The 26,496-nt window shown below is 39.4% G+C and overlaps 1 protein-coding gene across 2 annotated transcripts in view; it reads right to left on the bottom strand.

Annotated features, from left to right (window-relative positions):
- psd2 (pleckstrin and Sec7 domain containing 2) overlaps nt 1–26,496 on the bottom strand; it is a 77,295-nt gene that overhangs the window by 9,884 nt on the left and 40,915 nt on the right. Inside the window, exons 8-13 of one of the 2 annotated variants that reach the window (XM_079631354.1) lie at nt 20,620–21,062; nt 18,695–19,402; nt 2,576–2,770; nt 2,404–2,484; nt 1,154–1,266; nt 186–244 (exon numbers count right to left, since the gene is read on the bottom strand). In XM_079631354.1, the coding sequence (XP_079487480.1) occupies nt 186–244; nt 1,154–1,266; nt 2,404–2,484; nt 2,576–2,770; nt 18,695–19,402; nt 20,620–20,978 (1,515 nt within the window). In that variant the 5' untranslated portion in view covers nt 20,979–21,062. Of the gene's footprint in view, nt 1–183; nt 245–1,153; nt 1,267–2,403; nt 2,485–2,575; nt 2,771–18,694; nt 19,403–20,619; nt 21,063–26,496 lie in introns of both variants that reach the window. The other variant, XM_079631353.1, reaches the window with a different exon arrangement.

The raw sequence follows: 26,496 nt of genomic DNA, 5'->3' as shown, positions 1-26,496 counted from the left end.
TTCCTGCAGTAAAGCTTCCCTCATTTTACTGCACAAGCCACAATCAAATCAAATCTGTCCATTATTTCCTCTTCCTGTATGCATTCATTATTAACCACAACATTTTGTTGATAAATGAGTCTAATAAACATGTGTGGATTCAACAACCTAGAGAAGAGCCGCACGGAGTGTTGCTGAATACATACGTGTCCATGCAGGTCTGTGTTAAGAAGCATAAGTGCACAGGTCAGTGTGTGAGCACCATCTATTACAAAGAAATGGGAAAAAAAGAAATGTTAATAAAAATCATACATTTTATAGAACAAATATATGAAACTATAAAGGCCAGTTCACACCAAGAACGATAACTATAAAGATAACGATAGAGATAAGCGTCCACACCAGCAGATGATATCATTCTGTTTATTATAAGCATGTGCTGCAGTTTTGTCATCTGCCGCTTTAAATGCTTGAGCTGGATGGATTCTGATTGGCTGTCAATGTTTTTATCGTACTGAGAAAAAAAATATTCGAAAAAAGTGATTCCGATGATTATGTTTCTCTGTGACGTTATCATTATAGTTTAGGTGTGTGAACTCTGCTATTCTTTTATATTTACAATAACTTTTATAACTATACCTTTATAGTTATCGTTCTTAGTGTGAACCAAAATCAAGCTGCCTAGCTAGACATCACAGGAGTTTTAACACAACTGGTTGCACAAAAGGTTCTTTAAATGGTTAAAATTAGAGACATTTTCTTACGAATTATTTACGCTACGAAAAAAAACGGTTATTTTAAGAACTGACCACTGAAAGTTCTTTGGGCAAACAAAACTGGTTCTTTATGACAATGTTGTCCATTTTGGAACCTTTATTTTTAGGAGTGTAGTGTATAGTGCATCATTTGGGACACATTTTGCTAGCTTAGCAGCAAGCTAACATTAAACGAATGTTCTAAATAAGTCACTTATATTCTTTGAAGGCAACTGCCTATGTATAGGCAGAAGGCAGCTTACTTGGTTTTGGAACAGTTTTGTATGTGTAACTTCACTCGTGTGTGCCAGAATGTAGCATAAAAGTTTATTGAAAACCTTTTAATATATCAATGAGTACAGCCATGATAAAAGTCTAACTAAATCTACAGAAATCCACAATGCATTTGGAAGACTTGCCCTCTGAGGTGAGAGTTTCTGGATTGCAGTGGCAAAAGCGTTTGGAGAAGTGCACCAGCACACGTTCTCTCTCCTGCGTCTCTCCCATCAGAGGAAACGCCTTCAAGAAGTTCCTGCAACCACAGTAAAAGAAAAGAATCACGGTGCCGCACAAAGAAAGTAGATATGCTAGTGCTTCCAAATACTATAGCCTGAATTTCTATTCTTTACTGTGTTTATTTGCTTACACTAATGTCTGCTATAGTGATGCAACGTGTACTTGCATTGTGTTACAAAGTGAAATCTGGTATTTAAGAACCCAACAATGAAATTGAGCTTGCATTACTACATTAGAAGTATTTGTGTTCATGTTAGGGCTGCAACATTTGTGGAAAAAGTCTAGTTGCGATATGTTTTTATTATTAAAATACAAAAGGCATACAATTGCCATACTAAAATGATTTCTTCATTTCTTCATTTTTAAATGTTAAACCATCAATCTTTTATTTAGGTGGAAAACCGCAGGAAGCCCTCAAAGCTTTTCTTTTTGTTGACAACAGCAATTTTCATTACAGGTTTGGGAATATGGTTGGTACGTGTGTTGCCAAATACATGTTGTAAGTGACCCAAACTATGTACTTGCATAGAGTATGATTTCAGGACTGAATTAGAGATCCCACTGACTGTCTGCGATGATTATCGTTCTATTCAGAGAACTATTGTTAGTCCAGGACTGAAATATTCTTAACCACACTGTGTACAGTAACTGCACTTGGTTCTTCATTTTCTTGCAGTGCAGGTATTTCCGTGATGGCGTGCTTCATTTTTTTCCAGTTTTAGGAGTATTTGTGGAACTGAGCCATGATGAATCTGTGACAGGCATTAGTATTATTTTGAAATAAACTACTTCCCCTTATTAAAGCTTACAGTACTAATACAAGGAAACTATGAAGCCACTTCATGTGTGCAGTGTTTTTAGAAAACTTTCTGTAAAACATAATTTGAGGAATTGTAAAATTGTGTCCTAATCAGGCCCCGACATGAAAAAGCAATGTTTTGCTATAGTTTGATTTATATTTTTGCATAGACCCGCACACTGAAACCTCATTGGTCTCATTGGTATATTAAACATCAAATATGTTCAGTCTGGCTGCGTATTGTGTTGCTACATTTCGCATTTTGCTTTCAGTAAGGAATGGAAAAGTATTTGCACTGTTTTCAATCAAGTCACAGACAATCTTGGTCGTATTTCATGGTTGAAATGTTCTCACCTCAGCGCTCTGTCTAATGACGACCCCGTGAAGTCAAAGAAGCTCAGGTACTCTGATGCCACCAACTGGCTGAATTCATTACTGCAGGAGAAACAGAAAGAGGGATTGTGGGTATGCGTTTCATTCTACTCCCTTTCCTATACAATACGCTCATTCATACACAAACACTCACTTCTTGCCCAGGTGTCGTGCCACGTCACAGCGCTTGAAGCCCTCCAGGTAGAACAGTCGCTTGGCCAATCGTTTGGCAGCATCTGTGTCGACGCGGCAGCCATTAGCGAGAGTATCTGTGCTGCCCCTCTCCAGCGTGTCCACGCTGCCCAACTCAGAGTCCGAGTCGCACAGCACATCTGTGAGGTTGGCATCACTGTGGAGACAAACATGGGAAAGAAAAAAACATCAATTCCCAGATGAAAAATCAAGCCAAATGAATGAACAATTCATTTTGTGATTCCAGAAGTTTCAAGAACTGTATGTTCATCAATAAAAACAAGTTATTGATGGAAAAACAAACAAATATGGTTTAATTTACACTGATGAGCCAAAAAATGATAACCAGTCACAGGTAAAGCTAATGTCATGTGATCATCACCTAACAAGGCCACATATTAAGGTCTGAGTGGATTGAATGACAAGGAAATGATCAGGAGAAATGGCCAGGAATAAAGATCTGAGCGACTTTGACATGGGCCAAATTGTTATGGCAAGGCGGTTGGGTCAGAGTATTTCTGAAACGGCAAGGTTTGTGTGTTGCTCCTGGTCAACATTGGTGAGAATTTACCAACAGGAGGGAGAAACACAAACCGGCGACAGGGTGTTGGACACACAAGGCTCATTGATGCACGAGGGCAACAAAGGCTATCCCGGCTATCCCAGCCAACAGAAGGGCTACTGTGGTACAAGTCACAAACTTTTAGTGATGGTTATGGGAGGAATGTCTCACAACACACAGTGTGTCTCTGCTGCGTATGGGGCCGAGTAGCTGCAGTGCCTATGATGACCCCTGTCCACTATATCTAAAACAATTACAATGGTCACGCGAGCATCGGAACTGGACATTGGAGCAGTGGAAAAAGGTTGCTTGGTCCGATGAGTCACATGGACGGCCGTGTACGTGTGTGCCGTTTACATGGGGGAATGATGGCACCAGGATGCACTGTAGGACAACGACAAGCCTGTGGAGGGAGTGTGACGCTCTGGGCAATGTTCTCCTGGTGAACCCTGAGTCCAGCAATTCATGTGGACGTAAATTTGACACGTTCCACCTACCTAAATATTGTTGCAGACCAGGTACACCCCTTCATGACAATGGTGTTCCCTGGTGGAAGTGGCTCTATCTATAATGCACCCTGCCACACTGCACACATTGTTCAGGAATGGATTGAGGAACATGAAGAAGTTTAAGGTGTTGATCTGGCCTCCAAATTCCCCAGATCTCAATCCAATCGAGCATCTGTAGTATGTGCTGGACGATTCACGGCATCTCCACCTCGCAACATACAGGATTTGAAGGATCTGCAGCTAACAACTTAGTGCCAGAAACCACAGGACACCTTCAGGGCTCTTAGGGTCAATGCCTCAGCGGGTCAGAGGACAAACAGCAGATTAAGCAGGTCATAATGTTTTGGCTCATCTGTGTGTATATATTAGGTCAAGCTGGTCCAAGATGCTTTAAATGGTTAATTGGCCAACTTTTTAGACCAAGGTCCACATGCCTGACCATCTTGGTTGAGCTGATGAGATAGTGGACTAAATTGGTTTTGATCTGCTTTTTGTCCATCAGATTTGTTACACTAGTGTTTCCCCTAAATCCTAAAAGAGATGAACAGAGATGATCTAATCCTAAAATACAAAGAGCATAACACGTGTACATTAGTGTTCAAATGTATGCTATTGAAGTTAAGCACCCAATCCAAGGCCATTACAATCCTCCTGCAATTCATGCAACTGAATTAGCATTTATCTCACGGGCAGCAAAGAGCATCTTGAGAGAAACACAATCTTTTTTTCCAGCCGAGAAACAGCACATCTAATTCAACTAATTAAAATCTTGATGTGTACAATTACTGCAATGGAGGCAATGGCTCATTAGGATATTCTTGAAATGAAGCTGTAATTTGGGATGAGCAGTTTTCGCGTCGGCTGCTGTGCCCTAGAGATGACAGAACCTGAGTGAGTCGGGCAGGCCGTTACTGAAGTGACAGACGCCAAGCTTTTCATATGATTTATTTATGAACTTCTGTCTGGTTATGGTACACAGCTCAATGTTCATAAGCTAATGTGCCTTATGGGGTTTCATTGTAATCATGAACATATAGGGGATGTGCAAAACTGCGTATTTTTATTGGGTTGCTGGAATAAAAACTATAATTTTGGCTTTTGGGTTCACCTGACCCTGATCAGACGCGTTTCTTATGGGACATTTATATAACATGCATTTTTCTGGTTAAAAATAGCTAGACTCTGTGCAACATAGTGGAACAGAATTCATCTTGAGACTTTTAAAAGCTGTGTTATTTATAACTTGACACTTTGACTTAAAAACACAAAGCTTGAACAAAAAAATAGAGACGTGACAGGGCAAAAGACTTGTGTGTGGTGGTAGTGGCGGCGCTTTAAAGGGGATGAACTTGAAATCGCTTAAAGAACAAAAAATGACTAGTCGACCATTGTGGCTAAAATACACAATCTTTAATAAGTTACTTTCTTAATAAGATTTCTATTTAAAATGAATGTTCTTTTTGAAAACTTATATCAAAATGCATTATGGTTTCCACAAAAATATCAACACTGATGATAATCAGAAATATTTCTTGAGCAGCAAATCAGCATATTAGAATTATTTCTGAAAGATCATGTAACACTGAAGACTGGAATAATGATGCTAAAAACATTCAGCTTTACATCACTGGAATACATTTAAAAATATGTTAAAATAGAAAACATACTTTGAGTTGCAATAATATTTCACCATATTACAGTTTTTACTGACTCGATCAAATAAATGCATGCTTGGTGAGCCCCTAAACTTTTGAACAATAGTGCAAAAAAATGATTGTGTCATCACTCTGAGAGCAGACATGAAGAGAAACATACTGCAAATGCAGATGGCATATGCTTACTGGACAGCAGTTTACTCGATGCGTGTCCGTCCACTGCCTTCTGAATAAATTATGCCTGTCATTTTCATTGTGGACGAGTCAAATATTTTTTTGCATGATTTAATTAGCACAATTGCATTAGCTCCAAACTCGATAAGGAACGTTAATGTGTTGGTTGCCATGGCGCCAGCAGAACCTGGTGTTCCGGGAGAGAGAAAGAGGGTGTAATTTGTGTCCCTCCCGAGCAGATGGACCCTTCATCAACATTACCCACAATGCCCTAGAAAAGCCCCAACAAATCTCACATAGCACAGAGTGAACAGTCACGTAGGCAGGTTTGCACAGGGTACGTACTGTAATTCTAGGTGAGGAATAAAGTAACAGGCGCACTACGTGATGAGCAGTAGTTTTGGGTGATAAATAATTCCTGATTTCGTTCAGAGACCACAAAGGCATTTCAGTATGGCCGAATTAACCAGGTCTGGAGCCGTTCAAAGAGAAAGTGACTTGGATGTGCGAGGGATCCCGAATGAATTTCTGAGCCCTTTTCCTCACTCTGGATGTATACAGTTCTTGGAGGGTGAGCAGGGGGATCATCACTCCGAACCGTCCATCTGATGTCTGATTTTGTAGCTGAGCCAAACCAGACAGTAATGGAAGTGCAGAGGACAGACTCTGAGACTGCAGAGTAGAACTGCATCAGCAGCACCTGTGCACCTTCAGCTGGCGAAGCAAGTACAACCTCTGCTGGCCTTTTTTGCCTTAAAGTCCACAATCATCTCCACTGTTTTGAGTGTGTTCAGCTCCAGGGCACCAGACAACCAGCTGTTCAACCTCCTGCCTATGCAGACTCTTCACCAATGTATGTGTATGAGGCCGATGACTGTGGTGTCGTCTGCAAACTTCAGGAGTTTGTCTTTTGTAGTGCAGTTGTTTAGTGTACGGAGAAGAGCAGTGGGGAGAGCACACACCCCTGGGGGGCGCCAGTGCTGATTGTACAGGTGTTGGACGTGCTGGGATGATGGTGTTGAAGGTCGAGCTGAAGTCCACGAAAAGGATTGCATAAGTCCCTGGTTTTTATTTGTCCCATGCTGACTGCATCATCCACTGAACTGTTCGAGCCTGTTGCAGGTCTTTTAAAGTGAAATTCGCCATGTAGAAGCAAAAAAAGCTAGAGAATAACTCGATAAGCTGCTCGTCCAGCAAGGGCCCTGTGATGTCCTTCAGGTAGACCAAGACCAGTCTTTCAAACGACTTCATGACCACAGATGTGAGAGCGACAGATCTGTAGTCATTAAAGCAACACTAAAGAACTTTTCCTCTGCGGTCGCCCTACAGGTTGGAAGCGGAATTGTCCATTACCGCTGTCGTAAATAATTTAGCCTACCGCAGCTACTGTACTGTCGCACGCACGCTCGCTGTTTATCCAGCACCGGCTTTGGAATGAACGATGTCCACAGGCAAGGTAGAGTATGTTGCATGATTTCATGAAAGTATGATGTATTGCGACATCAGAAACGAAGAAAAACGAAATAATGACTAATGCAACGCTTGACGTAAAGCAAGTCAAATTTGTAGTTTTCTTATGTCTCATTCGAACTATAGAAATGCGACCCAGTCTGGCAAACTTACATTGTGTGGTTATTGCAGATATAGGGCCGCAAAGCGAATCCAGAAGTGCCTTTCACCCGGTTAAGACTTGATGAACCACTGATACGGTTTTAGAAACATTATTGTAAGGTAACAAATTATATTTAGTGCTGCTTTAAGTCCAGTGATTTGGGGGGTTTTTTTGGGATGGGGATGATGGAGGAGTGTTTGAAGCAGAAAAGGACTTAGTTCGCACAGCTCCTCCTTTCCTGCTTCAAAAGCTCCACCATCCCCATTCAAAAAAACATCCCCCAATAAAAAAGATAATTGATAATTTAGTGGAAAACCTTAGCACACTAAAAATCATACTAGTAAATAAAACACAGTTACTGGTAAGTTTTGAGAAATGGGCTTAAAAACACGGAAGAATAAGAAATGGCTGGGGATACACTCTTAAAAAGAAAGCCTCTTTATTGCAGAAATGGTTCCATGAAGAACCTTTAAAATCTATGCAACCTTTTCATTGCACAAAATATTCTTTTCAGTGGAAAAATGTTCTTTACAATTTTAAAATGTTCTCCACACTAAGAATAAAAAGGTTTCTTTTAAGATCTGTTAACTAAAAGGTTCTTCAATGGCATCGCTGCAAAAACCTCCATTTGGAACCTTTATTTTTAAGTGTACACGCACGGTATCTGCTAAATTATTGATCACATGATTGATTGATCTGTGTTGTTAAATATCCATCAGAAAAATATGAAGACATGAGGAAAGATCACCTGAGGTCAGGTTTTACAATCGTCTCCTTCCCTCTTCCTGTGAGTCAAAACACTCACTGAATCATCACAAATATGACTCACACCTGCTGTATGCGAGCACCGGCGTCTGCACAGAGACAGGTGTGAATTAGATCGGCAGACTCTCACGACTGGTTCAGCGCTCCTGACATACACTTTCAGCAATCAGGTGTCAAAACAGCTGGCCGTTTGTATTTTAGTCCTGTGTACATAATGGCTGAACAAACCCCATCGGAAAGCAATACGTCTCCATCTGCCACGGGACTGCTGTGATCAATAATAATGATAGATTGCACAGTTATAGAATTATTGATTTTTAAAAGAACTTAAGTAGGACGTTGCCAATGATGTATACGATTACAGAAGCAGCTGAGCTATCATAGCTAACATGAAAATAAATGTTTCTATGACATTTAAGTAAATAATTTACTTTTATTAAAAAAAAAAAAAACTTGGTTGGAAAATGGTAATGATTGGAAAATGGTAATGATTAATACCATTGTGTATGTAACATTGGTGGCTAAGACGGAATATATCAAAGTACCACAACATTTCATCGCATTTCATCAGTGTACCACCAGAGCATTCTGTAAGGGTTTTTCAATTCCTAGACAATACAAAGAACTTCCACATTTCGCAAGTTAAAAATAAATGACAGCCTGATGCCCTGCTAACACCAGCTCTAGACATTATAAGTGACTATGGCAGGGCTTAATGTGGCAGCACTGATACACAGTGATCCTACAGGAACCCAGCAGCCGTGTCTCTGTGTGGACCTGTGCGGGAGATTAAACATGAGACTGCTTGTCTATGACTCACATGCCAGCGTCTCTCTCTCTCTACCCGCTCAGATGCCGTCGGTGAGGGTGTGTTGGATGAACAGAGTGAGGTGTGAAGGAGTTGCTGCCTCCGTGTCAGTTAGCCAAAAACACAAATTCCCCTTATGTGTTCTCTATATGGAATACATTAAACCAGCATGGTCGGACAGAAATGCATCACGGATCAGAACATGCAATGAAAACATTTTGGTTACAATGGGATTTAGGTTACCAAACACTCTCTCACACTATAAGAACCCTCAGGCTATGTTTTTATCGAAAACCATTCGATGACGGAAGAGATGAGAGTTTAATATCTAAGTTTGGGGAAGACCGGGACTAGTTGTTGTCACACAGGGAATGCTTTTTATTATCAGTGGTTTTGTATGTTGGCATCAAATATCTAGCTTAAAGCTGTTTTAAATTGCAATACTGTATGTAAATTCTTTCCTCTATAAACTAAAAGTCCAATATCATCATATTTTTTACATAAGTTGTACAAGTGTACAATAGAACCACACCGGCATACATTCAGACCAGACTCAACTATATAATGAAGGCATTTTAACCAAAATATTTATGTTCTTTGTACAAAATGTCTGTCCCATAAATCGCAGGTTAAGGTGGGTCCTCACATTTATATTCTGACAAGTTGTTACGGGTTTTACAAGTTGAAATGTTAAGCAAATTATTAATTATAACATTTTTTGACCAAAACAATACAATGTTGGTCTATTTGTATGGTTAAATCCTAATTTTTATCAATCTTTTCACCATTGTTGTTGAAAAACCTCTAATATAGGCTAATGGCAGGTCCCACAAGTGGGGCATCTTGTCACAAAAAGTCAACATGTTAAATTAACTGTACTTTTTTCCTGAACAATAATTGTTGAGATGTTGGTGAAAATGGAAAACTGACTTTAAAAAAAAAAACTACACTGAGAGATACTGACTAAATACTGAGTAAAAATATGTAACAACAACTAGTCCCGGTCACCCTATATATAGCAAGTGTGCCATAGCCAGAGAAAACCAACCATCAGATGTGTCCACAAAAGACCAAATGTGTCCACAAAAGACCAAAGGGCAAGATGTCCCAAACCAGAAAACTGTATAAAGTCCAAACATAGTCCCACAGTCTCTGTGTATATAGATTACTTAATTAAAGAAAAGCCCAGAACTTTTAACTTCAGTGGGCTACCGTCAATAAATAAACTAATTTATCAGACCAAAAAGAATACAACTTCCACTTCATGACAGAAGTCAAGAGAAAGTATATAAGTCTGTTGCTGGTCTTTTAAAGTGAAACCCGCTATGTAGAAGTAACAAAAGCTAGAGAATAACTTACAGAAGTCCCAGAAGAAAGTCGAAATGCACCTCATATTCATCTTTCCACATCTTTCACTGGAGATCAGGCATCAATCCCGCGCGGAGCGAGAAAAATCCCTTCAACTCCATTCGCCTTCGGGCGCTTTGCGCATTGAGTAATCAGGTTTTTCCCAAATGGAATAAGATTTCGACGCAGCTGCTGCTAAAAGGGGCGTTCTGGAGACGTGGGTCACCGCATGCCGTTTATGTTCTTCGATAAATAAAGGTTTTGACGCGACTAATTCAAAGTGAATCTGCGCGCGCGTTTGGCTCCGGCGTAAACGGCTTCCCAGTGTGAAGTTCCTCAAAGTCGGACACAAGGGAAGGGGGCGGAGAGAGTCGCTCTGGATGGATTGAATTACTCAATGAGTCCTGCCCGAGCCACATTTCCATATTTCCGATGTTGAAGTAGAGATCTGGACCCGAGCCCGGAGCACCAGGCCGCGAGCGCGAGCCCGTCTATTATTAGAGTTCTGCCTCTCTTCATCCCTCACGCTCACTGATGGCAAAATGTTAACATGTATTCTTCAAAACATAACAAATAGCAACAAAAACGACTAAAATAGCGAATAATAATAATAACAAATAGTGCCATACAAGAAATATTACAACAGTTAGCAGTCATTTCGACGAGTCGGAACAATATTATTCTTCCTTTGACTGCATGGTTTATAATGATACATTAAAATGGCAACTTTGTTACAGAAATCTGACTAGTAGAAGTTAAAAACTGTTTGCAACCTATAACAAATAAATAGGCCTAGTCAGAAGCAACTCGTTTTTTCAGAAGCAACTCGTTATTTGTGACTACACTGACTAAAAAAACAAGTAAAATACACAAATCTTTGAATGGCTAAATAACTCAAACTTTAAAAACAGTTTTGAGAAAAACATTTTAAAGCATGTTGGCATGCTGAGAGATCCCTGTTAGTTTACTTGGAAACTAAATTATGAATGTACTCCAGAGACTAACTTGAGCACATGAAAAATAAAGAGTCAGAAACATCCTAAAACACACAGACTTTGAGATCACAACAAACTGGATCATGTGACGCAGCTCTAGCATGTGCTACAACATTTCCATTCAGCGGTGACTAATCTTCAGACTGGCAGAATGGATACAGATAACGTCCAACACACACTCACACACAGACCACTTTATGACAAAATGCTCCTCCATCCGTAACCCTTTATCTTTTCAAATGTGCAGTTTTCTCTTGAAGATCGGGATGTGAGGCCAAGCGCTGTGATGTATGAGACAGTAAAGGGCCTTGTTAGTGTGTGTGAGTGTAGTCTGCTATCTGTGGTATTGGCATGCTTCAGTAAACTGCAGTCACAACATGTTTGTCCCCTCATCAACAATCATCAGATCATTCAGCTGAACGACCATCATAATTGTTTACGATGATCATCACAGCTGACGCCGGGCCACCATCAAAACTAATAACCATCCTTCTCTCGCTCACTCCCTGTCTCTCTCAACTTGATAACTAAAGGTCACATATTAGCTCCAGATCCAGAATCTTCACTCTTTTTTGTCAGAAGAACCTTTTAACCTCCACCTGATCTGCACGTATAATGGCTTTTATGAGTAAACTAAGTGCATTTTAATTTCTATACTTTTTTGCATCACTTAGGCTACTTATATCTTACCTCACCATTTAAAACTTGGCGGTATGCAAATATTGCTGGCTCTCTTTTATCACACACACACACACACACACACACACACACACACACACACACACACACACACACACACACACACACACACACACACACACACACACACACACACACACACACACACACACACACACACACACACACACACACACACACAAGCTTTTATGTTAGTTGCGATACATGATTACTTGACTTGATATCACTAATAATTATTTATTACGATTTCTAATTCGCTTTATAGTCATTTGTTTAAATTTTTTTAAGTTTTAGTAATTTTGTTAGGTGCATTTGCCATTTTTACTATAGGCTACATAAATTTTTATTTCAAAACGTCTAATTCTTATTTAAATTTTATTGATCTAATATTTATATTTGATTTTAGCTTTATTTCAATTGTCGAAAATGATTTTTAATAGTTTTTATTTTACTTAGCAATAACAACACTGACTGTTTAGACTATAGGATTTATTATTTCTTCCCGTCACAGGGTATTATGGCAACTTGAAAATGACCAATAAATATTCATGACATGCACATGGCTTTATTCATTTCATAGCCAAACATAATGGCATCTGAAACAGTTATGATTACGATTCCTCTGACTGTAATGGGAAGGAAATGAAGGTCCAGGTCCAGTCTGGACCTATTGAAAGTTCACTGGAATACCCCTGATCTAAACTACAATTTAATTGTAGCATTCATAATCCTTCCCAGGGCACATAAAAGCTCCATAACGACAAAAAAGCATATCATAAAAGTCATTCATATGACTTGTGCAAGAGCCTTCAGAAACCATACGATAGTTTTGTGTAAGAAAAATACTAAAATGTAAGTAATTCACTGAAAGTCCAGACATCTGCTCTAGTACATTTATAAATGTATGGTGCCATTGTGTCTTTTTTAAAAGCTTGACAGCCCCAGTTCTCATTTTCTCTCATTATAATTAATAGAAACCAGGATATTCTTTAAAAAAACACCTTTTGTGCTGCACAGAAGAAAGTAAGTCTTCTAGGGACGTCAGGAACAACAAGAGAGTGATAAATAATGACATTTTTATACGTGTCTGAAATATTCCTTTATACATTTCTTCTCCATTCTCGCAGTCACTTGAAGCTGCTGAGCAACTCGCAGTACTGAAGTGTCAGACAGAGACATGATGAAGCTAAATATAGACTGGGTTTAAACCCAGTAAAGACAGACTTCTCTGTGATGCGGACCTGCGAGGATTTAACAGCACGGCACAGTGCGAATGACAAAAACCCCTCGTGATTTATTCTGACACACACATATATGTGTGGACACACATACACACACATCCTTAGTAATAACATTTTCTCTCTCTCCCTATCATCCGTTGCTGATGTCTCCACGGCACAAGAGATTATTCTCTGTACGGATGAGCTTTTACTTCTGCACGTCTCACAGTCCGCTCACTTTCATCTCAACTCATTTGTGCTCCGGGAGCTTTGCCGTTCTCCACACGTGGAGCTAAAGAGGCTTTCTGCTCGAGCCAGCGCTTTCCTATCTGACCTGCAGAGCTTTTATGACTTCTGCTCCATAAAGTTTGCAGCTAAGAGAAGTAATAGATGTATATTCTGCTAATGCTGAGATGGTCAATGATTATTGAAAAGATTGCTGCCTACTACCTACAAAGCAAAATAAATAAATAAATAAAATGTAAATAAGAAATATAATAATACAATTATTGAGGTTTATGCTTTAGGTCAACATGAAAACGCAACACACCTTATAACTAGCCAGCCCAATTCGTTCCAAAGGAGGATCATTATTGCATTTCGATACAATGTTATAAAGACAAAAAAATTTTATTTGAAATAATTTCCACCTATGAATTGTGCCGAATGAGACCAGGAACATGCATTAACAAATAAACAGGGTCCATTTTGATTTAATGTTTACTGTTTACTGTAAGACAACTGTATTTAACATAATTTTAAAATATAATATAAAACATGACTAATTTAGAAGATTTGAAAGTACATTTTGTCCATTAATATATAGGCCTACACTCACCAGCCACTTTATTGGGTATACCTTGCTAGTACTGGGTCGGATTCTTATTGGCACTCAACAAGGTGATGGAAACATTCCTCAGAGATTTTGGTCCATATTGTCATGCTAGCATCAGTTGCTGCAGATTTGTCGGCTGCACATCCATGATGTGAATCTCCCGTACCACCACATCCCAAAGATGCTCACTGGACTGAGGTCTGTAGACTGTGGAGGCCATTCGAGTTTAGTGGACTCACTGTCATGTTCAAGAAACCAGTTTGAGATGATTTGAGCTTTGTGACATGGCGTGTTATCCTGCTGGATGTACATCATGGGTACGCTGTGGTCATAAAGGGATGGACATGTCAGCAACAATACTGGTGTTTAAATGATGCTCAATTGGTACTAAGGGCCTCAAAGTGTGCCAAGAAAATCTCCATTACACCACCAGCAGCCTGAACCAATGATACAAGGCAGGATGAATCCATCCATTCATGTTGTTTTTCCCAAATTCTGAATGTCACAGCAGAAATCCAGACTCATCAGACCAGGCAATGTTTTTCCAATCATCTATTGTCCAGTTTTGGTGAACCCGTGTGAATTGTAGCCTCAGTTTGCTGTTCTTAGCTGACAGTGGCACCGGTGTGTGTTCTGCTGCTGTTGTTCATCTGCTTCAAGGTTTGACATGTTGGGTGTTCAGAGATGCAGAATACCGTCTGGCACCAACAGTCATGCCATGTTCAAGGTCACTTAAATCACCTTTCATCCCCATTCTGATGCTCAGTTTGAACTTCAGCAGATCGTCTTGACCATGTCTACATGCCTAAATGCATTGAGCTGCTGCCATGTGATTGGCTGATTAAGTTTACATTAACGAGCAGTTGAAGAGGTATAATAAAGTGGCCGTTGTATGTGTGTGTGTGTATAGGTCTTAATTTGTTACATTAATAAATAAATATCTTGTGCACTTTCAATTCTTAGGTATTTTTTTCCTGGTTGGGTGTTTAGATACTGGAAAACAAGACAAAGTAAGTGATTAAGAAAGCGATTTTTGCATTGTATGGATTAAAACTTAGCTTGATATTTCACCAATAGCAGATCTATATTTCATGCTGGCTAAAGACAAATTTCAGAAAGGGTATAACAGTCAGAGTACAAACAAAATTATCAAGGGATGGTCAATACCTGCAAGAGTAATTGAGTAAATAATATTGATTGCACAAGCAGAATACCTAAAGAAAAGGGCTGTGCGGTTGCAGAAAAACAAAGGATTTCAACAGTAATCCCTTCTCTTTGTTGTATGCAAGTATCCAAGAGTGTGTGTGTTTGTGCAATGTTTATCTCCTCCACTGTGTAGATGTCAGAGAGAGAGAGAGAGAGAGAGAGAGCTGTAGGTGTGTGTGTGTGTGTGTGTGTGTGTGTGTGTGTGTGTGTAGCTCTCCTGCATCCTGTAGGGATAATCATCAGCTAGACAGCACTCACCCGCTGCTCCTACACACACAACCAGGATGGAGCGGAACTAGACAGGAAGTTTGTTTGTGTGTGTGTGTGTGTGTGTGTGTGTGTGTGTGTGTGTGTGTATGTATGAGTGTGGGTCTGTGGGTATGTGTGTGACAGTGAAAGATAAAGAAGGAGATTATGAGTGTCTGATAAAGAAATAATAAATGAGCTTTAGAAAGGCGTGGGGGTGGTGAAAGAGGCAGGGTCGGGACTCGATTGTTTCTGTGCCTGTCACCAAATCTGTGAAAAACTGAAGGATTTGTGGACTCACTTGCATTTCCTCTCCAGTGCACTCTAAGCATTATCCTAGTTTTAGGGGCAAACACTAATCTAACATGAATATAGTTTAAAGACTCTAATCAAAATCAAAGTTTTACGGCTTTTAGTCAACAACGAGTTTTACTACATATTCAGGATTGGAAGGACTGAATAAAATTATTTCAGAATTGAAAACTCAGTTGAAAAATCAGTTGACTGCTAATCTGAATATTGAGGTGGACATGTGCCCTTCAATGTCTGTGGTGGTTATGGTCAGGGTAGTCTCGAGACAGAACTTCAGACTGATGGCAGAAGGTCTGGACTCCATAGCAGCTTTCATTGGCCAAGGACCACCCAGAGGCCGTCTGACCGACATGTAAAGCAACCAATCACAGTTAGTTTGGTTCTGCGTCATGTTTAGGGGTGTGAAAATGTAAAGTCGATGTCCCTACAATAACAGATCGGCGTATATCTAATAAATTATTAATTAAAGAACGTTGAGTAAGTTTACGGCAACAATGGCGGCGCAAACTTCACATACTTTTGAAATGTTTTTATTTAGACCTAAACCAGGCAGACCATTAAAGAATACGACAAAAACATCTCCCAGAAATCCTGTAGAGTTCAACCAATCAATGACGACTTTGAAACTCCTGAAGTGTTTCCCATTTTGTGTGCCTTATGCATTAGACATTCAGCCAACAGTCCATGGGCAGGACGTCTGAGGCTGAGACTATGGTCACGGTAGTGAGGCCTGAAATGCTAGTATACACTTAAAAGTGTAAAACGGATATTGATCAATCTTGCCTTTTTTTTGTCCAATAAAATGAATGTCTCCTTCCTTTAAATAGCAATGGCAAGCAGTAAATCAGCAAGTTAAATGCTATTGTCTATTTAAATAAGAACACCAACTTACTGTTTCAAAAGTTCACATATTTCATCCACGATATATAAATCCTTTCAGTCACCATTCAGTTACCGTAGTTTGTTTTCTTGATAAACTGAGTTATATAAAATTCTTTGATTTTCAATTAATTATATTTCAAATTGCAATTCTGCATCCTTTTAGCTGCCTCAATTCAAATAATGTGAACTAATCATCAAAACAGACTGTGCTTTAAGTTACTCCCTAGCTAGCATTATGCTCGTGAGGCTTTGTGAATTATAGCTAATTACCAGCATATGTTCTTTTCCTTCTGTTAGCTGTTGTAGACACCACACAGCACTCATTCGCTGCGACAATCTTATCAACCACATTTAAGCGCTATGCAACTCCAAAGAACTGCTAATGAAGAACACATGGGGCTAGTGTAGCGTTACCAGTCTTTGGTAGACCACAGGCTAATAAAGTTAGCTGCTAATGCTAAGAGAGGGAGTTAATAGTTTTAATGAATAGAGTGCAATATGGAGGTCAACTGGACACGAAAGCTACATCAAATGTAGCTCTGACCCTGTCAGTGAACGAAAACCAACTGCATTGATCCAGAAGGACTCAAATGGACGTGTTGCCAAGCGGCACTTGGAAAAAGCACAGTGTGACTGAAAACTAGAGCAAGGCTCCCGTCGTGAAAGAGGAAAGCCAAAGGCGATGATGTCACTCCCTAAAAACAATGCCTCATTCAGGCGGACTGGGGGGGGGCAGGAAGCTGCTAGTCATTTAAAACTGGGGAGAAAAAAATAACGACAACATCTGCTGCTGCGTCCAGTCCAGATGGATGCAGAGAGAGAGGGAGAGAGAGAGACGGCAGCTATATTAGACAATCCTTCACTGGCTCCCAGAGGTGGAAATCTTTCCTCTTGGATACAGGCTCAGATCCGTGAGATATAAAGAAGTTTCCACAGTCGGCTAGGTCGCAGTGTGATACTCTCTTCAAAACAGACATGATAGGCTACCCTTCTAAATGGCTCATTGGAAAAATGTGCCTATGACGACATTTCTGCAAAATTATATTACAATGCTGCTTTCACGTTTCACCACACTTTCAAAAGTTTGATCTGAAACAGAAGAATCTGGTGTGACTTGTCAATATTTTATTATGTTGGTTGTTGTACGTATCGCGGCAGTTTGGAAATTAAATTTATAGTGAGTGGCGTCAAAAAATGTATGCTCTGTTGCGTTTGAAAACAACTTACTGCCTACACTAACCCTACACTAAACCTAACAAATAAGAACATAAGAAAACGTGACATAAAATTGCATTTGCTGAAGTAACTATGCCATTTTAGCTTGCTCTTTTATTGTAAACTGCATTTCACAGGTTTCTAAGCTCTTTATGGGCAACTGAGTAACTTTACTACATAGAAAACCCAAACATATGGAGCTGGTTATGCGATGTCAAAATGTATTAGTTTAACAAATCATGCACTAAAGGCCAGATTTACTAAACGGGGCAAATTAGCATGAGAGCGCAATTCCAAAAAAAAGTGCAGATGGGAGTCCAGTCCATAATGACCAACGCAATCTACAGTACCAAGAGCTGGGCAAATTAGCGTCTGGTTTAAGAAAAGCTTTTTTGAGGTAGTAAATAATGGCGCAAATACCAGAAAATTTACTAGCGCAAACCTTAGTAAATCACCTTGCATGATTTATTTTCCCATAAATTTTGCATCTGAAACACCTACAAATGCATATGCAAACAAGTCAGCCACAAAAATAGCTGTCCACGACATTTCAGCGCTAATTTTTCACTGTGTGTTTAATAAATTCTGATTTGCGCTGGCGCAAGCTGTTAGTAAACAATATTACAATATTGTCACAATATTAGCATTGTGCAAGAAACCGTGAGGAAATAAGTCTTTATTAATTGATAATCTCCCCGTAATCATAATCTGTGTGAAAAAGAATAAACATTGTTGGTGTTTTACTACAACAGTGTTCATTTCAACGGGAAACCGCAGTGAATAGTTTGTATTGGTACGTTTTGGGAGTTTTGATGCCAATTTTTTCCATTCAGCCTAGGGTGCTCATATCTACGCAGTTCTGGCGGTACATATGCCTCATCAGAGTAACAATTAGCAAACAGTCATTGACTGTGGATCTTGACTCCATTCCAAGTGAGCCATTGTCTGTGATGGGAAAAATAGCATGTAACCGGTTATTAACTAGTGCTGCATGCCATCTACTGGACAGGCCAAGCAGGAGATTTAGTTGCATCCTTACCTGATAGAGTTTGGCATCGTTCCTCCACTCTCTCCATTCCCAGACAGCTCAATGTGGAATCCATTAGGGATGCTCCATTGTGCCGGCTGGCTCAAGACATTTTCCGACCTGCTTCCTGGTATAGTGGTCCGTAGTGGACTTGCAGAGCTGGCTTCATCCCTTGCCGTCTCTGTCCCCAGATCTGCCTCGCCCTCAGCCCCTTCCTGCACCGTCTCCAGCTCCAGTTCTGGAGTTTCGGGGCCCATTAGGGCCCTCTGCTGGATGAGAGGGGTGAGCGGCGCCTCGAAGCTGACGCAGCTGTCCGTCTCGTCGGTGAGCGACAGCACGTCCAGAGAATCCAAACTGCTGTAGCAGGTCCCGCCTCTCAGAAGCTCGGACTCGACGATGCGCTCGAACGTGGAGCTGAAGCCGTCCTGGCTCTCTTTCGTTCTGTCGTACTCTTCCTCTCCGTCGTCCTCTTCCTCCTCCACGGCCGTGGTCTTGGCGACCTGCTCGACTATGCTCTCAAACGTAGAGCTGAAACTGTCCTGATTTCGAGTCTCCCTTTCCTCCTTTTCTTCTTCGTCCTCTACCTCAGCATCCGCTTTCTCTACGGAGAGCTCAAACGTGGAGCTGAAGGCATCTAGGTTCCCCTGCGCTAAAGACTCTTCCGGGATCCCCTCCTCGTCCTCCTGCCCTTCGCTGTCATCTTCGGTCCCGTTCTCAAACCTGCAGTGACAAAAACGCCGGTTAAAGCATTCCCAAACCTAGAGGAAAAAATCTAATCACACAGACACACCTGGCTACAGAGGTCTGGCTTTACACCGTATACAAAGGCTCTTAGCCTGGCTGGCATGCGAGGTACATGCTCCTATCTTTATTCAGGCTGGCGTCACAGTTCTTCATCATGACTGCAGCGGAGGAGTCCCAGCGGAGGGGAGCTTCATTCAGGACAGCTCCCCTGCCACGCATGGTGCCCGAAATATCTCCCCATCCTCATTGTAACATGCATGCCACACCATTTGTGAAGCCTGACACTGAAAAACCGCACAGCTAAACTCTGTAATACACGTGTTTCATATTCAAAACATTTTGTACGACACGACAAGCCTGGCATTGTGAAATTTGTTGTAAAACAATGGATGTGTTGTCTTTCATGGGGTTTTAAGGATCATTTCAGGGTCTGTTCAGAATCCAGACAGATTGTTTTCTTGGAAGATCATTAGGATGTGTTTTAGAAGTCAATTTTATTTGTTTGAATCACATAAGGCACATCACACAGGAAGTTGAAATTAAATTAGAATTGGAGTGACAGGAAAAGGAATTTACTGAATTGCAAATCAACGATCTACTTTTGACTGTAAATGTTGCTGTCAAAGGCTGATGTGCATTATTAGGTATGTTTACAGTGCAGTTATAATTAATACAGTCTTCATCTGTCTGTTCAAGTATAGGTGTCCATTAGTGAACCGTAATATTGTGAACTATTTTTACAAATTTCTATTTGAATACAAATGTAATTTATTACTGTGATGCAACAGCATTATTACTCCATTCTTCAGCGTCACATGATCCTTCAGAAATCATTCTAATATGATGGTTTGCTGCTAAAAAATTGTTTTTTATAATTTTGAAAACAGTACAATATTTTTGTGGAAACCATGATCCATATTTTTCAGGATTCTCTGTTAAATAAAAAGTTCAAAAGAACAGCCTTTTTTAAACTGAAATCTTTTATAAAAATGTGAAAGTATTTACTGTCACTTTTGATCAATGCTGAAGCAAATTTTGAATGGTTGTGTTACAGTCTTAAGGAGAATATGCAGACCAGCACAATTTCAGTTGGACTAAAGCGACATTACATTTTTTAAAGATGAATTATTGCTTCAGTCTGAGTGAAATAAAAGTTTGAAAGTGCGTGTAAAAGTCATTGTTATTTGACTAACCTCAGAGAGCACAGCGGCTTGGCTGAGTCTTTTCCTGGACTCTGAGGCGGCAGAGACCGCGTGTCTTCACGGGTGTCCCCGTTAACGTTTTCTGTTACAGGATCCACGCAGCTGCCCTCAATCTCACCGTTTCTACCTTCCTCTTCTAACGTCACCGTCTCATCCTCCTTTTCCCTTGACTGTGTATTTCGGTTATTCTCCGTTTCTCTGTCTTCTGCTTCACCTTGATGCTCCTCCTCTGCCTTTGTTCCATTGCAGGGCTCCAGGTCTCTAGCCTTCGAGCCGTCAGCATCCTCTTCTCCCTCAGGGGCTGGGGGTGTATCTGTGCGGAGGGGGTCATGCTGCCCCTCCTGACTCATGGTGGCCTCCTCAATCACGATGTCCTGGCAGCCTGGGGTCACAAGGTCAGGGTCAGGAACAAGGGAGAGGGCCAAAGTTCACACCTATTACAAAGGAAGATAAGACAGAGCAATGCAAGTCAGATAAAGGTGAGCCCTGAATAATAGAGGATAGTGACCTACTGAGAAAATACAGTAATGCATTATGATTGTAAATAATCTTCAACATACAGGTGAAAATCCGTGAAAGTTCATTTATTTCAGTAATTCAACTTAAAAGGTGAAACTAATATATTTTATAGACTCATTACATGCAAAGTGAGATATTTCATGCCTTTATTTGTTATAATTTTGATGATTATGGCTTACAACTTATGAAAACCCCAAATTCAAAATTAGAATATTGTGAAAAGGTTTTCATAGCTCTTAGCCATAATCATCAAAATTATAACAAATAAGGCTTGAAATATCTCACTTTGCATGTAATGAGTCTATATAATATATTAGTTTCACCTTTTAAGTTGAATTACTGAAATAAATGAACTTTTGCACGATATTCTAATTTTTCGAGTTTCACCTGTATAAACAAATGAGACAATTGATCGCGTAAGAATATAAAATTGCCCCTTTACCAGGCATGATGCAATGAAGTGACAGGACATTCTATAAATTGTTTCAGTTTTATTTATATGATGTCACTCAGTGTTGACCTGCCTGAAGGCATTGATCCAAAATCACAGCATTGTAAATATCTCCTGTCAGACAAATGTTCCAGGCTATGGACAGACAAATTGCTTGTCAGTCACACCTGGTTAGGACATGAAAAAATGAAAGTGGATAAATCATTTTGGCCTTTAAAGAATTTGATGATAAATATAAGTATTTAACTTTAATAAATATACGTCTTTAACATATCTTGAAAAATCTGAAACTCTAGAAGAGACTCATGTGAGATTACAGGGGTCTTTTGCACAGGAGAAAACATCTGAGAAGCGAAAGCCTAATTTTGCTCGCTATTTAATCTCAAAGCGGTCTAGAAGCAACTGAGATATGAAAGAGATTTAATTTGTGAATTTTCAAATGTGCCAGGCCAGCGAGTGAGACCACAGCTCGCTGCACATTATCGGCGATATTGAGCATTCTGAAGACCGAAGCAGTCATGTGGCACTGGCAAGATGTTAAAAGTTTAAACCGCGATTCAGACTCCATTATCTGCCGTCCTCTTTGTGTTTTATCATCCCTGCAGACCGTTGAGAACGCATTAGCTTTGACTCAGCAAACCTCAAGCGCCACTGATGTTTCACACGCTCACTACAGTACAACACAGACCAGAAGCAGCAAACTCTCATCTACTGAGGGTGAATTTAAGGGTCAGCCTGAGTCTAATTTTAAACTCTGCTCTGATTTATAACAGCTGCTCTGAGGAATCTTCCCTACACTCGCTGGGCGGCGGCAGCGCTGGACAGGACAGATGTTCAGTGGCACATTACGGCATGAGTAACGTCAGCATTCACCAACCCGTTTAACTTCTGTATTACATACAACAGGATATTACAAATGGACAAAACTTGACTTGTTAATTGTGTTTTGAATATAGGGCATTACATAACAGAATAGCATCAGCCAAAGATCGGATCATTTCTAACTTGAATCTGGTTCAGCAAAATTAACTAATCTTTATTCATGTCATTTTGTTAATTTGAGTGAAGTTCAATTAACATACAGTATATGTTCAATAGCAAAGTCCCTGAGCACGTCCAGATACGCAATCTTTAATCATACTCTAAATTTAAAAAATCATTATAATGCAGCCAAAGACAAATTATGAGAAAACAAATGATTTCTCTTTCAAGCCTTTCGTTCATTTGTCACGTTACACGCGCAAAACGACCCAAGAGTGGAGAAGTGGAGAGAGTTATTACATTTTGATAAAATATTAGAATTTGCATTTGTAATAATGTGGCCAAAGGAATCTGGCATAATAGGATAAAGAATGTGTTGTTAGAAAGGAAAAAGGGTCTATTTTTTTATTTGTGTCGACTGAAACTGAAACTTGTAGTTTCTCTGCCACCAGAGGAACCAAAAGAACTGCAAAATAATGACCAAATATTTCATACAGCTTTCCAGAACTCTCCCTCCATCTCTCATTGGTCGATCAAACAAATAGCCCCGCCCAAATCTCACATCATTGGTTGAGACAATACCTATATATTTTGTGCTGCACAGAATGCTCAACAAATAGATCACAATATGTTTTGTTTTGTACCTTTAAGTAAACCATTTGTAGTCTGATGCTCTTTTTCTGGGGAATCAGCATGAACATAGTTTACTAAACTACCGTTTAAAAGTTTGGGATTCGTAGAAGTCTCACCAAGGCTGCGTTTATTTGATCAAAAATACAAGAAAAACTGTGATATGGTGAAATGTTATTACAATTTAAAATAACAGTTTCCCATTTTCATATATTTTTTTTAATCTAATTTATTCCAGTGATGCAAAGCTGAATTTTCAGCATCATTACTCTAGTATTCAGTGTCACATGATCTTTCAGAAATCATCCTAATATTCAGATTTTCAGCTTAATATTTTGAGGGAAACAAGATAAATCTTTTAATCGAAAAAGAAATCCTTCGTAACATTATAAACGTCCCGTTTGATCAATATAATGCATCCTTGCTGAATACATATCTGAATAAAATTCTTGCTGAATAGGATCCCAAACTTTTGAACAACAGTGTGTAGTTGTTTCTGCATATCAAGTTCATTAAAGGGTGATTTTAAATTCATATTCAGAGCCTTTGCTATATGGGGCTCTGCTTAGTTTAATACTCATTTACCAGATGAAGCCAACTGGACAGACATACAAACACAGGCTGGAATATAAACAGCACACATGTACAGAAAATCCTTGTCTCTGGCAGAGGAACAGTCTAACAGAGTTAATGTGAAGCTCAACCGCTTTCTTCTGCAGCTCTGACTCAAACGGTGCCATTTAAAGCTTTCTAATGCCGAACATCCGATCGAAACAAACCGCAGTAAAACCCAGGTTTCCATTACATTAGGCAACAAATGAAATCTCTTTATGTCTATATTCAGTGCTGTTTGACAGAATACACACCAGTTCATCTTAGCAGTTATTTCAATTGAATTAGGTCAACGGTGCATGAATTTGTGTGTAGTTTTCTACATCATTGTAATCTTTACCCCGTTATCTTTCCTAAAAGGTCTATACCCTCCTAAACGCTTGCAACACGGGGATGTAAGAACACACTGTCTGACCCAACAGAACATTTTGATGTGACATTTAGCGAAAGACACTCGGAAAGTTACCTTTGACCTCCGCTCCTCATTCAAACACACGTGGTTAATGTTTGCCATTCTGCATGGGTGCTCAGTACCCAAAGTCCATCCCAGCTGCAGATGATCTTTTCACATCAAGACTCGCATGCACGAGTCCATCATACACGCACACAACACACACTCAGGCTCAGCTGCTGTGTTGTCACACAAACTATTCCTGAGAGCCTCAGCGATCTGTAACTGCAGATACCCATAATTCCTACAGCAGCGGCACACGCCTACCTAACTACATGACTAGTCACTCACGGGGGTTTATGAGTGTGACGCGTGTTTGGATGTGTCAATATTTGCCTATATCGGTAGGAACAACAGGGCTTACAATTTTTTTTTTTTTTTTTGGCCAATTGGATTGTTTTTACACACCTGCCGGTGCCACATGTGATTTGGAAACAGTAACTAGGCCTAACTACAATTTTAAGTAATATACCTGCAGCACTGTATATAGGCTAGTTTATACCTTAGGTCCTGTAAATATTAATTTGGTTAATTAATATGGCTACCTTACAAATTAATAGATATATTAAATAGATATATCCATTTGAGTCAACAGTTTTAAACAAAAATGTCAAATAGCGAAAGGCAAAGCAAAGACAGCAAAGACATTTTTAATTTTACAAAAGATTTCTATTTCAAATAAATGTGTTTTTTTGTGAGAAAATGTATCCACAATTTTTTTTCAATAAACAATTTCAATATATATGAGACATTTTACATATTTATTTACATATCAAAAACATTTAAAAAGTCTTAATGACCCCCAGATTCTGAAAGGTGTCTCAACATATTTCTATAATATTTAAATATATCTTAATCTGTATCTATCTATTCAGTGCAGGTAGTATTTATTTATTTTCATGCCCCTACAAGCAACAATTTTTCTTCATTTTTTTTTTTTTAGCAATGCATTTTTGTATTTGCTAAAGATTTTTCATTACACTTTTTTAAATTAATTTCATTAAAATATTTTTTTTATTCATAAACCCACTTTTGCTGGAAAACAACAGCATATGACTGCATGACTGGTTTAACACGATTCCTAACAAAAAATAATTACCACTATTTTTGCTCTTTTGATTTAATTGTCTTAGTGACAAAAGTTAAATGAAGTTATAATATATCAATGAAAAGCAAAAATTTGGATGTACAAGATTAATGAATATAAAAATTGTCTAATAGTATTGACCCAAAAGACCATTCTGTCAACCGACCCAAAATGTGCTCCCACACTTGTCCCGGGCCAACCGGCCGTCCTTATTGTTGGCATTAACAATCATGGATGTCCTCAAGTGGAAAAATATTCATTAATTAAGTAAATAATGACTTTTAGGGGGTAGCTTTAAAAGTGTGTGTGTGTGTGTGTGTGCGCACTCGGCTGATTGACTGAGAGACTTCCAGTACTGTCAGCAGAACAGTAGGGTCTTCAGGGCGATCAATTCTGTTTAATTACTTTCACTGGATCTGTCTGTCACCTTCACTCTTTACACTACACACACCGGCACGCATGTGGCTACAAACACACACACACAGTCACTGATAAACTTTAAGAAGGGCCTTATCTTCAAATCAACACACAATCCTCTACTCAATCACTGCCACCCCAAAACACCTTCTACAAGCTTTCAGAGAGATCTGCCTCCACCTTTTGGCTGTCTTGTGATATTTTGTGGTGAAATTGGCTTGTTTTATGCGTGTTGGTACCTTCTGACAGCTGCGGTACTTTAATCTCACATATTTATTGATTGGATTAAAATAAGGCACGATTTTCACAGAGATCGTGAGTTGGACACAGTTGTGGCCTGACAATACGTGCCAAGAGGGGAGAACAGGGAGCTGAACTCTGTAAAAACAAAAAATACCTGTTCTGACCCTTTTAGAAAATTACATTCATTGTGTAACCTCATGTAATCAAACTGATTCATACATTTTTTTGGTTGATTAATATGGTCATCTATAACTGCCTTTCACTAGTCATTTTAAATTGTCCTGTCGTGTCACAATATTAATATATATATTATACAGCGATGTAACGGTTCAGATTACTCACGGGTTTGTTTGTATCATGGTTTCGGTACGGTTCGGTATTTGCTATGGTCAGGAAAAAAGGACTTCTGTCATATAAAAATAAAAGAATATAAGGACAAATTATCAAACAACAAGCAAACAGCACAATTAAATAAAA

The sequence above is a fragment of the Phoxinus phoxinus genome (genome assembly GCF_949152265.1).
Source record: "Phoxinus phoxinus genome assembly, chromosome: 12".
In the NCBI taxonomy this organism is placed as follows: domain Eukaryota; kingdom Metazoa; phylum Chordata; class Actinopteri; order Cypriniformes; family Leuciscidae; genus Phoxinus; species Phoxinus phoxinus.
The sequence above is the reverse complement of the archived record's forward strand: the minus strand, read 5'-3'. Positions and strand labels throughout refer to the sequence as shown.